General features: G+C 54.8%; 1 protein-coding gene across 1 annotated transcript in view; it reads right to left on the bottom strand.

Moving 5' to 3' along the window:
- Nucleotides 1-17680, bottom strand: part of Pla2g4e (phospholipase A2, group IVE) — a 56257-nt gene that overhangs the window by 2265 nt on the left and 36312 nt on the right. Inside the window, exons 3-18 of the mRNA XM_013009988.1 lie at nt 14090-14226; nt 13844-13975; nt 13146-13186; nt 12051-12093; nt 10857-10920; nt 9927-10090; nt 9756-9842; nt 9350-9387; nt 6843-6978; nt 6272-6408; nt 5430-5652; nt 4715-4829; nt 3684-3821; nt 2526-2636; nt 2156-2356; nt 1309-1475 (exon numbers count right to left, since the gene is read on the bottom strand). Of these exons, the coding sequence (XP_012865442.1) occupies nt 1309-1475; nt 2156-2356; nt 2526-2636; nt 3684-3821; nt 4715-4829; nt 5430-5652; nt 6272-6408; nt 6843-6978; nt 9350-9387; nt 9756-9842; nt 9927-10090; nt 10857-10920; nt 12051-12093; nt 13146-13186; nt 13844-13975; nt 14090-14226 (1934 nt within the window). The remainder of the gene's footprint in view (nt 1-1308; nt 1476-2155; nt 2357-2525; nt 2637-3683; nt 3822-4714; nt 4830-5429; nt 5653-6271; nt 6409-6842; nt 6979-9349; nt 9388-9755; nt 9843-9926; nt 10091-10856; nt 10921-12050; nt 12094-13145; nt 13187-13843; nt 13976-14089; nt 14227-17680) is intronic.

Genomic DNA, 17680 nt, shown 5'->3' with positions numbered 1-17680 from the left:
CTCTCCTGCCCGGGCTGGCTTTGAACCGCGATCCTCAGATCTCAGCCTCCTGAGTAGCTAGGATTACAGGCGTGAGCCACCAGCGCCCGGCTAAGTCCGTGAGACTCTTATCTCCAATAAAACCACTAGAAAACCAGAAGTGGTGCTGTGGCTTAAGCGGCAGAGCATGCGCCTTGAGCTGAAGAGCTGAGGGACAGCGCCCAGGCCCAGAGTTCAAGCCCCACGACTGACAAAAAAAAAAAGCACTATAAATCCTACCTGAAGAACTATAGTGAAATAAAAGGAGGTATGGTTTAAGTGGTAGAACACCTGCATACCAAGTCTGAGGCTCTGAGTTAAATCCCCAGTATTACAAAAATAATGACTACGACAACAACATTCACATACACACACACACACACACACACACACACAGAGTGTACTGGAAAAAGCTCAGGACTTAGTGTCAGACGTGTCTTGCTGCCATACCTGTGTGATCACGTGCTGTGTGATTGTAAGCTAATCTCTTATCCATTCTGTCCCTCAGTTTCCTTATCTGTAACATGGGGAGAGCAGCAGCTGCGCCATCTCCCTCAGAAGCTGGTCCGAGGACTGCGCCAGGTCATATGGGACAGGACGTTGTCATTGATAAATGTAGGCCACTATCACCATCACCCTAATTGTCCATCTATACACCCCCAACTTCAGGACCAGGCTACATCAATGCAGATCAACAAGCTGGGCATTAGTGCCTCACACCTATAACCCTAGCCACGCAAGGGGCTGAGATCTGAGGACAGCACAAGCCAGCCTGGGCAGGAAAGTCCCTGAGACTCTTATCTCTAATTAACCACTAGAAAACCTGGAAGTGGTGCTGTGGCTCAAGTGACAGAGCGCTTGCCTTGAGAAACCCAGGCTGTGAGTGCAAACCCTACAACCAGGAAAAAAAAAAAAGAAAGAAAACGTAGAGTAACAATAATGTCTTTCTCTAAGACGGGCAGAACTTTTGAAAAGTAAGTAAGAATGGGTAAAAACCTCCGGCCCTGATTCTTTTGGGCCATTGTCCCTGGGGAGAAAGTAGACCGTTATAAGCTATGCAAATGGTACATAGCTTATAGCAAACTGCTCTAAGTTAATTTTAAAAAAATCCTTTTATTTGCATCCAAAGAATAGCCGAATATGGCAAAGGCTCAAAGGCGAGAAGAAAACTGGAATTTGCTAAGAGAGTTTCTGTGAAGCCTGACCCTTGCCCGGCCACACAAGACCTCCCCCCACCTCCCCACCCTGCCCCCTCCCCCCCACACAGTCAGCTGAGCTCTTGGTACTTGCCTTTGTCTGCGAGCCTGCGCTGTAACCCAGGTGGATGATGAGGTCGGCCTTTCTCTCGGGCCGGAGCAGGGGCGCGTAGCTGGAGTTGACGAAGAAGGCCGTGTCCAGCAGACACAGGTGTTTGGAAAACTGTGTCAGCTGGTTTGGGAAGTTGTCCAGTACTGTGTCTGAAAGCCAAGCCTTCCAGTCACCAACCTGCCTAGCGTGCTGCTGCCAGCCAGGGGTTGGAGGCACCTGGTGGGGCACCTGCCTGCCCTGCCTGGCACTTCCTCTTTCTGTCCCCGGGGGTGGGGTGGGGGTCCCCAGCTCTTCTGGGCAGTTCAAATCCCAAGTCTTTTTTTTTATTTTTTGGCCAGTCTTGGGGCTTGAACTCAGGGCCTGGGCTCTGTCTCTGAGCCTCTCTGTGCGTAAGCCTGGCACTCTACCAGTTCAGCCACAGTACCATTTCTGGCCACATTTCCAGCCCCAGATCCCAAGTCTTTCATAGCATGGAAAACACACTATGATCCAGCCGTAAAGCTTGTGACATTGTACAAGATGAAAGCCATCCTACCAATTAGGGTTACGCTGGGTACAGAGCCCCTCTACAATTGGGCATGCTCTTATTGCTGAGACTGGCAGTAGTTGTACTGTCAATAATTAAGTGCGAGCAGCGCCCCCTGCTGGCAGCATCTGCACAGTTCAAGATGATACCTGCTGGTAGACCGCCCTGTGAGGGAGCCAGCGAATTATTCTCAATGAACACGGCCAGAGGGGGTCTTCTTCTTTCTATATGGCAGCCTCCCTATCGAATTCTCCCTCCTCCCCCACAGAGCTAGACCTGGAGGAGCCTCCTCGGGGGAGGTACCTTTCCACATGGAGAACTGGCCTTGCTGAAGGTAGTTGGTGTGTAGCTGCAGCCCATTAAGAAAGTTGTGGTACTCAGACACGAAGGGTCGGTGTATGAGGATGTCCCGGAACGTATTGGATAGCCACGAGCTGGGGATCATTACTGTGGTCTCCAGGTTGTTGGTGTCACATTTAGGGACTTCGGGCAGGATCGGTTCATCTGCAGAAGGGAGGGGATAGGGGGTGATCACCCCAGCGGGGCTCAGCATTGTTAATACAGCCTGTCATGCTGCTGTGGTGAAGATGGCTCAGATGGCAGGTAGGGGGCGGAACTGCTCAGTTCCTGATCACTTCCCTCGCCCAGGCCCCGAGGGAAGCCAGCCGCTCACCCCCAATGTCATGCAGTTTATCTCTCGTCCACCTGTAGAAAAACTCCTCCGAGGTGTGGGACAGATTCCAGGCATCCAGCAGGTTCAGGGAGAAGATGCTGCTCCACAGACCTAGCAAGAGGCCACCGTGAGCATCTCTTCCCAGGAGCCTGCGCCCGCCCTGCGCCCTCCCAGATCCGACTGGCCCTGTGGTGACCTCCATCCCTCCCCCAAGGGGGAAAGGCTTCCACTTCTCTTTCCCGGGGGCCAGCTCTGCACAGTGGCTGATGGCAGCAGCCCTTGGCTCTTCCCTCCACCCCACAGGGCAGGGAGCAGGCGCAAAGGGATCAAGCCTTGCTGGTGTTTAATGCTGACAAGAGCAGGCTTTGAGTTCAAGTCCAGCTCCGTTCCTTGCATCAGTTCTTCTGAAGTGTTTAGAACAGTGCCTGGCCTATGGTAAGTCCTGGGTGCATGAAATGCTTTTGCATACTATTTTTTTCAATGTAGCATGAATAGTATAATATTCATGTTAAATTACTCACACTGACTCTAGGTAAAAAGCAAGTTTTACTGCTAGGCCCGATATGCAGATGTGAAAACTTGGGCGGCCGTATAGCTGAGCCTGTCCTCTGAGCTCCCCTTTGATGGGTGACACTTTGAAGGGTAGAATTAAGGGTGGTTGTCCCCCCCCCCCCAGTGCTCAGAGGAACCTGAGGAAAATGTGAGCTAGGCCAGGCCTCCCTGGCGGTTCTGCCCTTGACCTTGGGGTCCCCTCTGGCTCCTTGGGTCGCAGGTACTAAGTCCCCAGGGAAGCTGGCGTGTTGGTGCCTGGCAGCAGTGTGAAAGCTGGAGTTTCAGAACATTCCAGCCCACTTCTGGGCAGACCCCGGAGAGACCACTGGACCCCAGATTGCTGGGCTAGTCTCCTGGGGAGCCCAGTCAGGTCCTTCGGGGCCTCAAGGAGCTGCAGGAATAGGGGAGCAGTCCTGTCCTCTGTGGGTGGAGGCAGGAACCTATGTCCTGCGTTAGTTAACGTGATGATGACAAATGCCAGGAAGGTCACGTGTTCAAGGGCAGCCCTGCCCCAGGACCGGGTCCTTCCTGTGGTGGCTCTAGTGAAGGGCGGGCCTTCCCTGCATGGAACTGGGCAGCCTGCAGAGCCCCCCAGCCAGAAGTCACCTAGCATGAAGCACATGGGAGACTCGGGGATCCTCTTCCTCAGCCGTCCCATGAAGAACTCGGAGCCGAAGAGCTCCGTGGGGACATAGGCTCCATACTTCTGCAGTCCCACCTCGTAGGGGGTGAACTCGCACCACTCTGCACAGGAAGCAACAGAGACAGCATTGGAGCTACATCTACAGCACCCCCACTTTTCCCTCTCTTCCTCCCCCAGTGCCTTGGGAAGCCTAGAATCTGAAAACTGCAGTTCCCCTCACTGGCCACATGGTGGCGTGCGTGACCGGGCAAAATAGCTCCTGCCAGCTGCTTCACTTTGGGCCTGGAGGCCAGATTAACCAGGACCAAAACTAACACCAAGAAAGGATAAGGTGCTGAGTCCCTCACCCTAAGCAGCTTAAAAAATAAGCCCATCAGGGCTGGGAAGGTGACTCAGTGGTAGAGTGCTTGCCTTGCATGCCCGAGGCCCTGGGTTCGATTCCTCAGCACCACATAAGCAAAAAGAAAAAAGCCGGAAGTGGCACTGTGGCTCAAGTGGTAGAGTGCTCACCTTGAGCTGAAGAGCTGAGGGACAGCGCCCAGGCCCAGAGTTCAGGCCCCATGACCGGACCCCCCCCAAAAAAAAAACCCATCAAATGCACTCTGAAGCCTCACTTATGCAGCAGAAAAAAGTTAATTTTTTTGTTTGGGGGGTTGGTTGTGGGGCTTGAACTCTGGGCCTGGGCACTGTCCCTCAGCTCAAGGCTAGAGCTCTACTACTTGAGCCACAGGGCCACTTCCGGTTTTCTGGTGCTTAACTGGAGATAAGAGTCCCACAGACTTTGATCCTCAGATCTCAGCCTCCTGAGTAGCTAGGATTACAGGCGTGAGCCATGGGCATGCAGCCAAAGTTGATTTTATTTATCAGCTTTGGGTGCTGCTTTTGTATGTGGAGGTTGGCAGTGTGTGTGTATGTGTTTGGGGGAACAAGGTGCTGGGTATCTGTGCTCATTAAGAAGGCCCCCTCCACCCATGGATCCCTTCACCAGTGTTACCTCTGAAATCCTGGTTGCTTACATCATCCTTGACATTGATGGTCAGGTAGATGGGTAGGGGGTTCTGGCCCTGGCACAGAGCAGCACGCTGCTGGGACAGTTTGCATTCGTTTTTCTGTGGGGAGATGGGTGGTTAGGAAGCTGACAAGCATCCCCAAGGGGTGCAAAGACAGTCCACCTGCAGCCATTCCACGGCTGTGGTCTCCCCTCACCGCCGCCACCCACAGGCATACGACCCAAGGGGTGCCTGCCGGCTGCCAGCCCGGGCCATGGGTGCGTGGAGCTGGGCCTGCAGGTTAGGGCTGTCCCTTATGGTCCCAGGTTGTCCTTGAATCTCAGGGGCTAGAGAATGATGAGTAAGGGTAGCCTTCGTCCCTCCAGTCTCCCGCTGCTCATAGTCGAGTCTGGCTACAGCACCTTTAGAGGGCCCTGCCAGGCCTTTCCTGAGCACATGGCGGTCTAGGAAGCGCTCCCCGGCCTCTCCCTTCTACTGGTCAGACTCTCAGCAAGCTTGCCCAGCTTCCTCCTCGCTTCCCGGCTTGGGCTTTTGGCCTGGCCTTTGAGGGACACGCTGCTCCCAACACCGTCCTCCATAGGACGCAGCGGCACGTGCAGGATGTGTTTCCGAAGCTGGTGACTCCCGGCCCTGGCGGCTCAGAACCCCGGAGCAGGAGCCGCCTAGCGCGGTGCTCCCCAGAAGAAGCCGAATGCCTACCTTGTCCCCCAGACTGTACTCAATCAGCAGGCCCCAGAAGTCTGTCATGGAGACCTTGTAGCCCTCCTGGCCATGCTGCCGCATCTCCTCCCGAAATTTACAGAGCTGGTCCGGAAACAGGGCGGGCATTTTGTCTTTGACCGAGTGTCTCCGGGCCTCGAAGATAGCAGGTTCCAGGTTTTTGGAGGACCACTCGGGGTCACTGTACAGGGTTGCCATGGTCCTGGAAGAGACACAGCAGAGCTGCTGGAGCCGGCTCAGCCCTGGGCTCAGCACGCCAGAGTCAGGCTGGAGAGAAGGCTGCTGGGTCGTGGAGACTCCTGTACCTGCCAGGAGCGAAGCCTGGAGGCTCAAGGGGGGACCGAGGGCTAAGAGGGGAGGAGGCAGAGCCATCACAGCCACTTCTCATCACAACAGCCACGGTGCATGGCAGAACTTTCCAAGCATTGTGAATCACGCGCGTGCGTGCGTGCATGCGTGCGCGCACGCGCGTGTGTGTGTGTGGTCATAGGGCTTGAACTCAGGGCCTGAGCTCTTTTTTTCTCAAGGCTAGCACTCTATCACTCTGAGCCACCGCTCCACTTCTGATTTTCTGGTGCTTCATGGAAGATAAGAGTCTTGTGGACCTTCCTGCGCGGGCTGGCTTCAAACCACGATCCTCAGATCTCAGCCACCTGAGTCGCTAGGGTGACAGGAGGAAGCCATCCGCACCAGGCTGTGAATCACTTAGACTTGAGGTGGGAGGAGGCAAGATGTCACCAGAGACCCCTCCCTGCCTCCCAGGCCAGGCCTGTCCACTGCCGTCTTGGGGTCGACCCCACAAGGGCTTCCCAGCCCCTTACCAGGTAGCCCCAGATAGGCCGGTGATGTACGTGGTGCAGTTCAGGAGGTTCAGTTTCTGAAGCCCCAGCAGGTGGCCATACATGGCCGTCATGGACCTTGCTCCTCCTCCCGTGGCCATGATGGCGATCATCGGTACCTGGGGGTCACAGAGGGCTCGTGGCAAGGCCGGTTAGCAGAGGACTTGGCCTGATGTCAGCTTGAAAAGAACAATGAAGGGAGGAGAGCCGGCTAGGGAGGAGAGAGGACAGAGGCATGGCCAGAAAAGCCCCGCCCCGCCCAGCGGGGTGCGCCACCAGGCTGGTCTAGAATTAGTAGTGCCACACCCACGGTGCTGCCTAGCCCAGCTTGGTAAATGCCAGGAAGCAGTGGTTAGAAGAGCCTTCCCTCTGTCCTCTGCCCTCCTCAGCCCGGGTGGACACGCGGCCGGTCACCGGGCGCTCGCTCGCCTGGAGAAATCAGAGGCTAGGGGGTAGGGGACGCCCGGGCCGGGGAAGGGCTTGGAGTGTGAAGGGTCAGCATGGGCCGCAGTGGCCCTGAGCCCCCGCCTGGCTGGCAGCCCTGCTCACGCACCTCGTCCTCACGCAGGTCCTCCTCCAGCCGCAGGACCTGCTTCAGCGCCTCGGCCACCACCGGCCTCCGCTTCTGCTGGAACTCCAGCTCGGCGGCGCACAGGCTGAAGCCCAGCCGCACGTCCAGCTTGTCGGGGCTGTGGGAGAGGGGGGACCCTCCCTGAGCCCGCCTGTCATCTCCACCCTTGAGGGGCTGATGGGGCTTGCGGGTGAGAGGGACTCAGGCTTGGAACCCCAGCTCTGCCTTGAATCCCTTCTGGAATCATGGGGCCCTGCATTCGCATCTGGGCCTGAAGGCCCAGGACCGTCTCCGGCGCTGGGATCCGAGCGTGACAGCCGCTGTCACGGGCTTGTCACACCACAGTGTCATTGTCCTAGGAGCTCTGCTGGGACTGCTCTGAGCCATTCTTGGAGCCCCGTGTCTCCTCAGAAGGGTCTGGAAAGTTCACAAAGCCTTCCCCAAGACAAGGGGCCTGGCCAGAGCTCTATGGTGGGGTGTCTCCTGTTCCTCCCCACACAATACCTTCCGGGGTGCTGGTGCACGCCACAGCATGCCCAGTGCTCACCCTTTTATTTTATTTTTTAAATTTAACCGCACCCCTGCCCTGGCCCTGGGGCTGGCATCCACGAACTTGACCTGATCGCACGAGGCTGACTTCAGAGCCTCCACCCCAGCTTCCCTCCCTTCTTTTTATTTTTGCCAGTCATGAGGCCTGAACTCTGGACCTGGACGCTGTCCCTCAGCTCTTCAGCTCAAGGCTAGCGCTCTACCACTTGAGCCACAGTGCCACTTCCACTTTTTCTGCTTATGTGGTGCTGAGGAATCAAACCCAGGGCCTCATGCATGCAAAGCAAGCACTCTACCACTGAGCCACCTTCCCAGTCCCCTCCCTCCCTTTTCCTACCTACACCCCTGCACCCTATAGCCTTCCCTGCCCTCCTCCACCCCCCAAACAGATCTCAACACTTCCCAGCCCAAGTCTCAGCTCACTAACTAAGTCTGGTCTCCTGGAAGGCGGGGCCAGTACCGGCCCTCCATGTCCAGTGCTGGTCTGCAGACTCAGCACTGGCATTCACAGGGAACTAGCACCCAATAATAAGCAGCAACAAGGGGCTGGGAAAGTGGCTCAGTGGTAGAGTGCTTGCCTTGCATGTATGAGGCCCTGGGTTCAATTCCTCAGCACCACATAAGCAAAAAGAAAAAAGCCGGAAGTGATGCTGTGGCTCAAGCGGTAGAGCGCTAGCCCTGAGCTGAAGAGCTGAGGGACAGCGCCCAGGCCCAGAGTGCAGGCCCCACAACCGGACCCCCCCCCAAATAAAAGCACAAGAGCATGTGGCTCACAGGTGGGTGACTGACCACCCCTGCACTGGATCAAAACTGAGCCTTAGTAACACTAGAGAACCAGTCGAAGGACAGATAGTTAATCAAAGGAAACACAGAAATTATAGTCACTTGATTTTTGGCAAGAGAACAAAGATGAACAGGGGGAAGAACACTCTGACAAATGCATGCAAAAGAAATGAGGCTGGACCCCACTTCACACTGTGCTCAAAAGGTAACTAACATGGACGCCAGGAGGCTACTGTGTGTAATTCTAGTTACTCAGAGGCTGAGATCTGAGGCTCATGGGTCAAAGTCAGACTGGACAGAATAGTCTGGGAGACTCTTATCTCCAACTAGCATAAAAGCTGGAGGTAGAAGTGTGACTCAAGTCATAGTCTTGAACAAAAAAAGCTCAAGTCTTGAACAAAAAAAGCTAAGCCAGAGCTGAGGCCCTGAGTTCAAGTCCCAGAATTCTCTCTCTCTCTCTCTCTCTCACACACACACACACAGGTAACTAAAAATAGATCCTCTCTAAATGTGAGAGCTAGAGTCGTGCTTACAAGGAAACATGGGAGTAAATAATCACAACTTGGATCCAAGTATGACTTCTTACATATGACATAACATCACAAGTGACAAAAAAAAATCGATGCCATCCAAAATGACAAACACTTGTTTTCAAAAGGCATCAAGAAAGTAGAAAAGACAACCTATGGAGTAGGAACGTGTGTTTGCACGTCCCCTAGAAGATGAGATGTGTATCCAAAATATACAAAGAACTTTCACAACTTAAAAATAAGACCTCCTGGGCTGGGAATGTGGCCTAGTGGTAGAGCGCTTGCCTAGCATGCATGAAGCCCTGGGTTCGATTCCTCAGTACCATTTACAAAGAAAAAGCTGGAAGCGTTGCTGTGGCTTAAGTGGTAGAGTGCTAGCCTGGAGCAAAAGAAGCTCAGGGACAGCGCCCAGGCCCTGAGTTCAAGCCCTAGGACTGGCAAAAAAAAAGACCTCCCGCCTGAAATGCGGACAGAGGATGTGAGTAGACACGCGTGTGCGGTGAAGGTGCACAGCGGTCAGGTGAACCTGGGAAAGGAGCTCACCGCCATTGGCCATCAGGGAAATGACAGCGCGTCCCAACTACCCGAGGGGTGAGTGAGGGGAAGGACAGGCAGAGGGTACTTTACCAGGGTGTGGGCTTCAGGTGTAAATCACAGTTCTCCCCCTGAGGACCAGAAGGCGACATGTCTGTCAGCGACGACACAGCGGACCCAAGCCATCCCAACCAAAGAAGTGGTGCTGCCCCCCTTCCTCACCCCGACTTGACAGCCCACACGCATGACCACACACACACACGCATGCGTATGTGTGCACAGGCACAGCAGCCACCCTGCTGCCATCTGGGCGCGGCCCTTTCCCCCTCAGTCAGTCCTCACGGGCCCCCACTCTAGCTTGTGTCTCCTGCCCCCCAGGGCCCTTCTGTCCAGCCCAGAGAGACCCCATGTGCCACCTTCTCTATGCACCCCTTGGCTCTCCCACCCCCACACCCCCTGCCCCTCCCTCAGGGCCCTCTTCCCCGCCCCAGGCTCTCACCACGGGAAGCGTCACTGTCCCGTTCTCGGAGAGACAATGGAGGGGCTGGCAGACCGGGCTGTGCTTGTGGGCGCAGCAGCAGCAGAGCTGGAAGGATGGGTGGGCTTGGTGAGCGGGTGGGCGGCTCCACCCCAGGCCCCTCCTCCTCCCTCCACCCTGGCCGCCTTGTACCCTGCAGGTCCAGTAACTCTTGGGCGGGTCCACGCGCAAGTGGGGCTGGAAATACTTGGGGTAGTGGAAGCAGGCAGAGCTGGGGACGCCGCAGGGCGCTGAGCAAGGCGACACGCGCTGGGTGCCCTCGAAGGATTCGCTCACCATCACCAAGAGATCTTTCTCTGAGAGGAGGGGCAAGAGGTGAGGCGGAGAAGTCTCCCATTCTCCACTTGACCCCCCCCCAAAAAAAGCCCATCTGGAGGTGCCAGGAGGGGCATCCCTCCTGACTGTCTAAACTAGGGCAGGGCAGGGCAGGGGAGGTCCCCCACATCTGCATTTGAACAAGGCTCGTGGGTGATGCTGACAGATGTGTCTCCAGAGAGACATCGGAGAGGCCTCAGGACTCTGTGACTCTGTTTTGCCACAGGAGCCCCCAAAGTCTCCTGCCTGCAGAGAAAGCAGGCCCTCACCATACTGCTGTTTTAGGAGCAGCAGCCTCTTCATCCCTCCCTGCTCCCCAAGTCTGGGGCACCATTTGGTCTCCTGCCGGGCCATGCGGTGGGCCTTGCTGAGCAGGATGGGTAGCTGGTTGTCTAGGTTCTATTCAGCTACAGATAGGCATAACTGTTAATAGTGAGGTGACCTAGAGGAAGGGGTACAGCCAGAGGAGCTGAGGGGTGCCAGCGCCCGCTTGTCCCACTTGGCTGCCACCCTAACAGGGCCCAGGACACTGGTTAGGCCTGGGGATATAGATCTAGGCTCGCATGGGTGCCAGGAAGACCGCGTTGCTCTTTATACAGCTGGCTAGAGGAGACACGGTGTTGTGACCCTCAGAGCTGCGATGATTCTGAGTTTTAGTTCACCTCGTCCCAGTCCAGGAGAGCTTGGCCCAGGCCGAGTGGACCTACTGTACCAGGCTCCCTCCTTCCCCTGGGAGAAGGTGCTCACTTTTCTTCCTCTTCTGCAGCCTCCTGGTTTGGGCATGAACCTCCAGGCAGGAGACTTGTCGAGACTGTAACAAAGCAAAGTGGGTGGTGAGTGTCCTGGGGGGGGGGGGGGAATGAGCCACCCCTCCCTCTTCTGGCCAGGGGGAGGAGAAGAGGACAACAGCGCAGAGGATGAATGCAGTGCTGGTTGGGCCCTGGGCTCGCGCTGGGTACCCTGGGGTGCTTTCCAACATTTCTGAGCCCAATCAGGGCTTGCCGACTCACGCAAAGGCAGGCATTGGAAAACGAAGCTGTCCTGTAAACTCAGCTTCCGGGGGGCGAGGGAGGGGGGTCATGTCCTCAGGGTGGCCAGGACCCGACCCCAAGCAGTGGTCAGTGCTTTGCCACAAAGCGCTTTGAATGGCATTGTCTTTGTGAGAAGCAGAGACGGGCCAAATGCCTGGAGTCCCTGCGCTTTTTGAAGGAATGGTCTCCTTGAACCCTGGGGCACTGAGACATTGAATTAAAATATTCATAGCAACAACTGAATTAGGAATGGATCCGTTTTTGCAGGGTCATACTGGAGTTTGAATTCAACCCCACATTTGAGGCAGGTAGTCTACTGTTTCAGTCCTTAGGCTTTTTGCATGGTGGTCTGGACAGTGATCCTCCCATTGATAACTCACCAGCACCTGGCAGGAACAGGATGCGCCAGCACATCCAATTTCATGGCTGAGATTGGGGGGCGGGGGGGGTTGTCTCTTGAGATTTTTGATTTGGCTGGCCTCAAACCAAGATTTCCTGATTTCTCTGCCTCCCAAGTAGCTGGGATTATAGTTATGAAGTACTATGGTAGCCCTGAATTATGAAATAATTGGAATATTGCGATTGTGCCTATAGAGGTGTGGGGGTTGTGGCGGACAGGATCTAGACTGAGTCTGGAGCAAGGCTGCCTTTCGTGGGTTCTTGTATTGCCAGGGAGATCTCCAAGAGGAGGGGGACATTCTTCTAGGGTGTGGGGTTCTAAGATGATGCCTGATTATGTTCTTCCACCCGGAACTGCTGCCACCACCTGCCCTGTACCCCATTTTGTGAACCATTTAGCCTGACTGCATCTGGGCTGAGCATGGGGCAAGGTGCCAAGCTTGGTCCTCTCTCCTGACAGCGGCAGCCAGATGAGGCCTCTGGAACTCCAGGAACCCAGAGGGACAATTACCACCAGCACGCCGTTGGTGATGAGGGTCTCAGGGGGGCAGGGACTGAAAAAGAAAATGAGAAATCCTGGTCAGTTCCTCTATTCTTGTCATACTTCTCATGCAGGTGACAATATAAACAGGATGAGCCATAAATAACACAGCCCTTTGATTCTTAAGAAATTAAAGCTGGGCACCGGTGGCTCACTCAGGAGGCTGAGATCTAAGGATCAAGGTTCAAAGCCAGCCTGGGCAGGAAAGTCCATGAGATTCTTATCTCTAATGAACCACCAGAAAACTGGAAGTGGCCCTATGGCTTAAGTGATAGAGTGCTTGCCTTGAGCTGAAGAGCTGAGGGACAGCATCCAGGCCCAGAGTTCAAGCCCCATGCCCGACAAAATAAATAAATAAATAAAATTTAAAAACTATGCTTGCTTAACACTAGAAGGAAGAAAAGAACAAGTTCAACTCAAGATGACTATCTCCTTAGTCTACTGTTACTATCAGCATTGGCATATTTTGTGTCATAAGCCAAGGAATTCTGCTTCCAAAAGGCCTGTCCAACTGAGAAATGGAGAAGAGGTCCTCGATTTTATACAACGTGAAGTTCATTTTAGTTTGCCAATCAGCAGTTAATAAGGAATAAGTTTCTGAAATAAAGTGTCCCAAAATCCCTTAGGCAAAGGACTCAGAGGGCTGGGAATGTGGCTTTGTGGTAGAGTGCTTGCCTTGCATGCATGAAGCCCTGGTTCTATTCCTCAGTACCACACACACAGGAAAAGCCAGAAGTGGCTCAGGTGGTAGGGTGCTAGCCTTGAGCACGGACAGATTCAGGGACAGAGCCCAGGCCCTGAGTTCAAGCCCCAGGACTGGCAAAAAACAAAACAAAGGACTCTGAGGGGGTGTCTTCCACTGATCCCAAGTGGGGAGGGTTGCAGGTGATGGAGAGAAGGGGAAGACAGATGCCCCGTTACAAAGAGCAAGCCCCCTAGAGAGTCCAGGCAGAGTGAGTGCCAGAAGCCAGATAGGGAGAGGAGAGGCTGGCAAAGAAAGAGAGCGGCAGCTCTGAACATCACTTGCAGGTCAGGGCCTCTGCCATTTCCAGGGGGCCCACTCACCTCTCGGCCAGCAGGAACTCCACCTCCAGCTCTTCCATGCCCTGGCAGGAGAGGAAAGGCGGGGGCTGTGAGCTCCATCTTCATCTCTCTCTGCAGTCTCTGCTCTGGGGACCTGCCTGCATACCCCACCCTCAGCCTGCCGCCTCCTCTCCCTCGCTCTCTCCCCAGGTCTCTGGCATAAGGGGAGGGGGTGGTATTCAGGGTGTAGAGATGAGCCACCATGGGCCTTCCTCTGCTTCCAGGGGCCTCTTTTGCAGGTTGATCCCCAGCCTCCCCTGCTTCCCCATTCTCCAGGCCTCAGTGGAAGCTGAGACCTTTGCTCCCTGAGGGGGATTTGCTGGATGCTCCAATGCAAGGCACGCTGGCCCACTCCAGTTCTGACCTCCCGTGACTTGCAGATCTTCCCTCCAGTCCCCTCCCTGGCCTCTGTGCCTGTGGACTTTCTACAGACATCTTCATTTGTGCCACCAATGCGGATCGCTGGCCGCCCCTAGTACATGTTCCTAAGCCTCGCGGCCCCCCTGTGTGGAGGTATGATTATTATCGTGGCTTTACAGGTGAATGAGGAAAGCCGGGTTCTTTTCACTGTCACACAGCTAGGAAGCGCTAGTGCTTGTCTGTGCCTGGGCAAATGGCATCATGGGAATACACGCTGTGTCCTCACGCAGCAGGAGGCTGTGTCTGGCCTGGGTACCCACCTCTGGGTTAAGGGGGAACTTCACGTGGGTTTTCTTCCGGTAGCAGAGCTTGGCGAGGTCGTAGAGAACTGTCAAGAGATGGTCGTCTGGGGTCATGCTGTCATCATCACAGACGCTCAGCTCCAGCACATTCTGGCGTGTGTGCGTGGGGGTGGGGAGGGACAGAGGGGGTGAGTCTGGTTGTCATGGTTGCATCCACCCACGGAGAAGCAGGCAGGGCAGGCGGGTGCCATCCCCGCGTCTTACCTTCACTTGGGTCTGGATCTGGAAGCTGAAGCTTTCATTCCACTCCGGGTTTGGGCAGTTGGAGATGGTTCTGGTCCTCCGCTTCTCCCGAGAGGCCGTGGGCAGCCAGAGGCTCACGAAGCAGTCTGGCTGGCTCACTGTCCAAGAAAGACCAGGGTGGATGGGAAGGGAGCAGAATCAACTTGAGGGCAGAGAGGCTCCAACGGGAGCCCCGGCGGGGGGGCTCCTCTCAGCAGCACCCTCCCACCCCCAGCCAGGCCTCTACCTGCACAGAGACTTTGGTCCTTGAACCCTGAGGTAAGAGGGAATGGCAGGGCCCACCGAGCATTCCCACGAACACAGGTGGCCCAAGGCAGAAGTAGCTCGCTCTTGGAGCAGACACCTGCTGGTTTGGGACAAGGTATGGCCACACAAGCCCTCTCTGCTGGCCAGATCTGGAAGGTCCAGTTGACCTCCTCCTGCCTTAGTGCCAGGGAAACCAAATTAGAGGCAAGCTCTTCTGAGGAGACACGAGGAGGAGGAAGGGAAAGTCTATTGTGAGTGGGCCGCAAAAAGCTCAGAAGGAGGCTGCTCCCCATGGCTATTAGTCTCCTGAAGGAGGCGCGGCCAAGCCCGGTGAACAACCCAAGGGTAATGTTGTCCTACCTGCCCTGGAGAAGGGTCAGAGGCTCTCACCCCATGAGGCCTTTCCAAATGGGAAAAAGGAGTGGAGGGGGCAAGGCAAAGAGCATCCGGCCCCACCTGGCTTCCCTGGTGCATCTCGCCTGGGAGGAGGGGGGGAGAGGGGCCTTTGTCCCTGTGCTGGAGATGTGCTGGGCAGGTCCCCAGGCAAACATCGTGCACATGTGGACTTCAGTGGAAGCCAGGCAGCTTCAGAAGCCTTCTAGAAGGTAAAGCTAGTCAGGATGGGAGTTCTGTACTACAGAACGGAGTCAACTATTTCATAATGGGTGTTAATAATCACAGACGAACAAGAAACCAGGAACTGAGGCCGTCCTGCGTCATCCACCCTCTACCAAAAGCTTTATCAGTGCCGGTAACCATGTTTTGCATACAGGCGTTCCTGACTTCTGATTTCACTCCTGACACCTGCTTATACAGCTCCCCCTTCATGCATAAGAACTCATGGCCCTCCTCCCCTTGGATACAGGTGAGGTGGCACCTGCCTGTAATCCCAGTGCTTGGGTGACTGAGGCAGGAAGCGGGAGATTCAAGGCTCATCTGGGTGAATGAGACCTTGCTCCAGAAAAAAACTCACGAAATGGAAAACCCACAAAGGTGAGATGATGCTGTCCTTTCGATGAGTAGTAGTGATTTAACCCCAGCAGAAAGAATGACCAGACTCAGACAGAACCGGAAGGACATGATGATGTCATTGCCCCCCAGCCCCCCTCCCCCTGGGCCCGACCTGTTCCTCTTGCCATCCACTTGGGTTGGGTGTGCTGGCCAGAAGCCCGGTGTCCTCTTTGACTGGCGTTGAACCCATTGAGCTCTTCCCACCTCTCACTCTGCCTGCCTCCCCCCCCCGCCTCTGCCCTAAGCGGGGAGCCCCAATGCTCATGATCACACACACACACACACACACATACTCCAGATGCCAAACTCAGTCCATTTCCAACTCCCAAAGGTGCCATGACATCTCCCCTGCAGGCCTCTGTGGTGCTGCTCCTTCTGCCCAGACCCCTCCGCCTCTTCTCCTGTCTCTTCTGGGAACCGTCCTGAGCACCAGGGGCCTCTGTCCCAGAGCACGCAGCTCCTCTCAGGGCAGAGTACGTGCTATCCACATCTCTGTCACACAGTGAACATCCCGACTCCTTGGCGGGGGAGTCTGAGGGGGTCTAGGTCCGGTGACAGAACGGGCACTCTCTTGTGAATAAATGAATGAATGAAAAACTCAGCTTCCTGCTATGGTGCTGCATCAGAACCCTGGAAATCCCTGGGCTGAGTCACTGCAGATCTAGGTAAGCAGCTCATCACGCCCCATTGTTCTGCACAAAGACAGACACACCCCGGACCTGCTCAGCCTTCTTGGCCCCCTCCCTGGGCTTTTTCTGGACACCAGCCCTTCCTCCGGGCCGGGAATGTATCTTCCCCAGGCCTGTCCCCTCGGTGGGAGCTTGCCGGTAGGGACAGACCAACTCTTCACCTGCTGGCTCTGTACAGCCTACTTAGTCTGGATGACATGAAGCACCTTGTAAGGCCTTTGTCCCTCTCAGGTTACTTCCCCGTCACCAATCTATGCGTGAACTTTCCCCACTGAGCTCTTGAAGGAATATCTCAGGACGTGGGACTGCAGTTTAAATCTCCAGTTAAGAGAAGATACTTCTGAAAGACACACACATTCCAGTCATGAATTTTTCAGGCTTTTTTTTTTTTTGTCTTTTTAATTTGTGAGACTGGTATTTGAGTTCAAATACCAGCTCAGCTCTACCATGCCTGCAGTGTGGCTTTTTACTGGAGATGTAGTCTTGTGGACTTTTCTGCCTGGGGTTGGCTTCAAATCTTAATCCTCCGCTCTTAGCCTCCTGAGTATGTGGTATTACAGATGTGAGCCACCTGTACCAGGCAATTTTTTTAAAAAATTATTCCTTTGTAGAAATCTTTCCCATCCCAAATACAGCCAAGGCTGGGAGTTCTAAGAGGGGGGACCAGGGGAAGGGGTGATGAGGGAAGATGGCCAGCACCCAGATGACAATCTGGAGGAAACTCCATTAGCTGTGTACAAGGAGAGTGCCAGTCTCATTGGCCTACAGAATGGCAAAGCTTGTGTGCCAATCTGAGATTGCAGGGCCAGGAGGGCATTTCCTAGTCACAGACAGGTTCCAATTCTTGTTTCTTGTAGACTGACAGAGTGCTTGGTCATATGACACAACACTTTCCTGTACTGTGGGTGGCAGACAGGACTCAATTATCTTCACGGATCAGAACATTCTCTCCCCTCCTGCTTCCCCTGGGCTGCTGATGTAAGGAGTTTTGTTTTTTTGCTAGTCATGGGGCTTGAACTCAGGGCCTGGCCACTTCCCCTGAGCTTCTTTTGCTCAAGGCTAGCCCTCTACCACTTGAGCCACAGTGCCACTTCCAGCTTTTTCTGTGTATGTGGTACTGAGGAATTGAACCCAGGGCTTCATGCATGCGAGGCAAGCACTCTACTACTTTCCCAGCCCCTTCTGATGTAGGTTATAATTTGCTTTCTCAAGAGGAATCCAAGTCTTGATGGCTGGGAGGTTTCTGGTCTGATGGTCTCCCTGCCCTGACCCTGGCCTGGGCCAGTGTTCTCTTTGCTCTGGGAGAGGGTGTCAACCCCGAACTTCTGAAAACTCATTGTTGTTAGCCTTTCCAAAATCTATTTAGTTATTTATTTTTATTTTTTGTCGGTTGTGGGTCTTGAACTCGGTCTAGGTGCTGTCCCTCAGCTCTTCAGGTCAAGGCTAGCGCTTTACCACTTGAGCCACAGCACCACTTCCAATTTTACTGGGAATAAGAGTCTCATGGTCTTTTCTGCCTGGGCTGGCTTTGAATCACAATCCTCAGATCTCAGCCTCCTAAGTTGCTAGGATTACAGGCGTGAGCCACTGACAGGTGGCACCCTTT

This window comes from Dipodomys ordii, unplaced genomic scaffold, assembly GCF_000151885.1.
Source record: "Dipodomys ordii isolate 6190 unplaced genomic scaffold, Dord_2.0 Scaffold11, whole genome shotgun sequence".
NCBI classification, from domain to species: domain Eukaryota; kingdom Metazoa; phylum Chordata; class Mammalia; order Rodentia; family Heteromyidae; genus Dipodomys; species Dipodomys ordii.
Note: the sequence above shows the minus strand (reverse complement) of the source record. Positions and strands in the feature narration are given on the sequence as shown.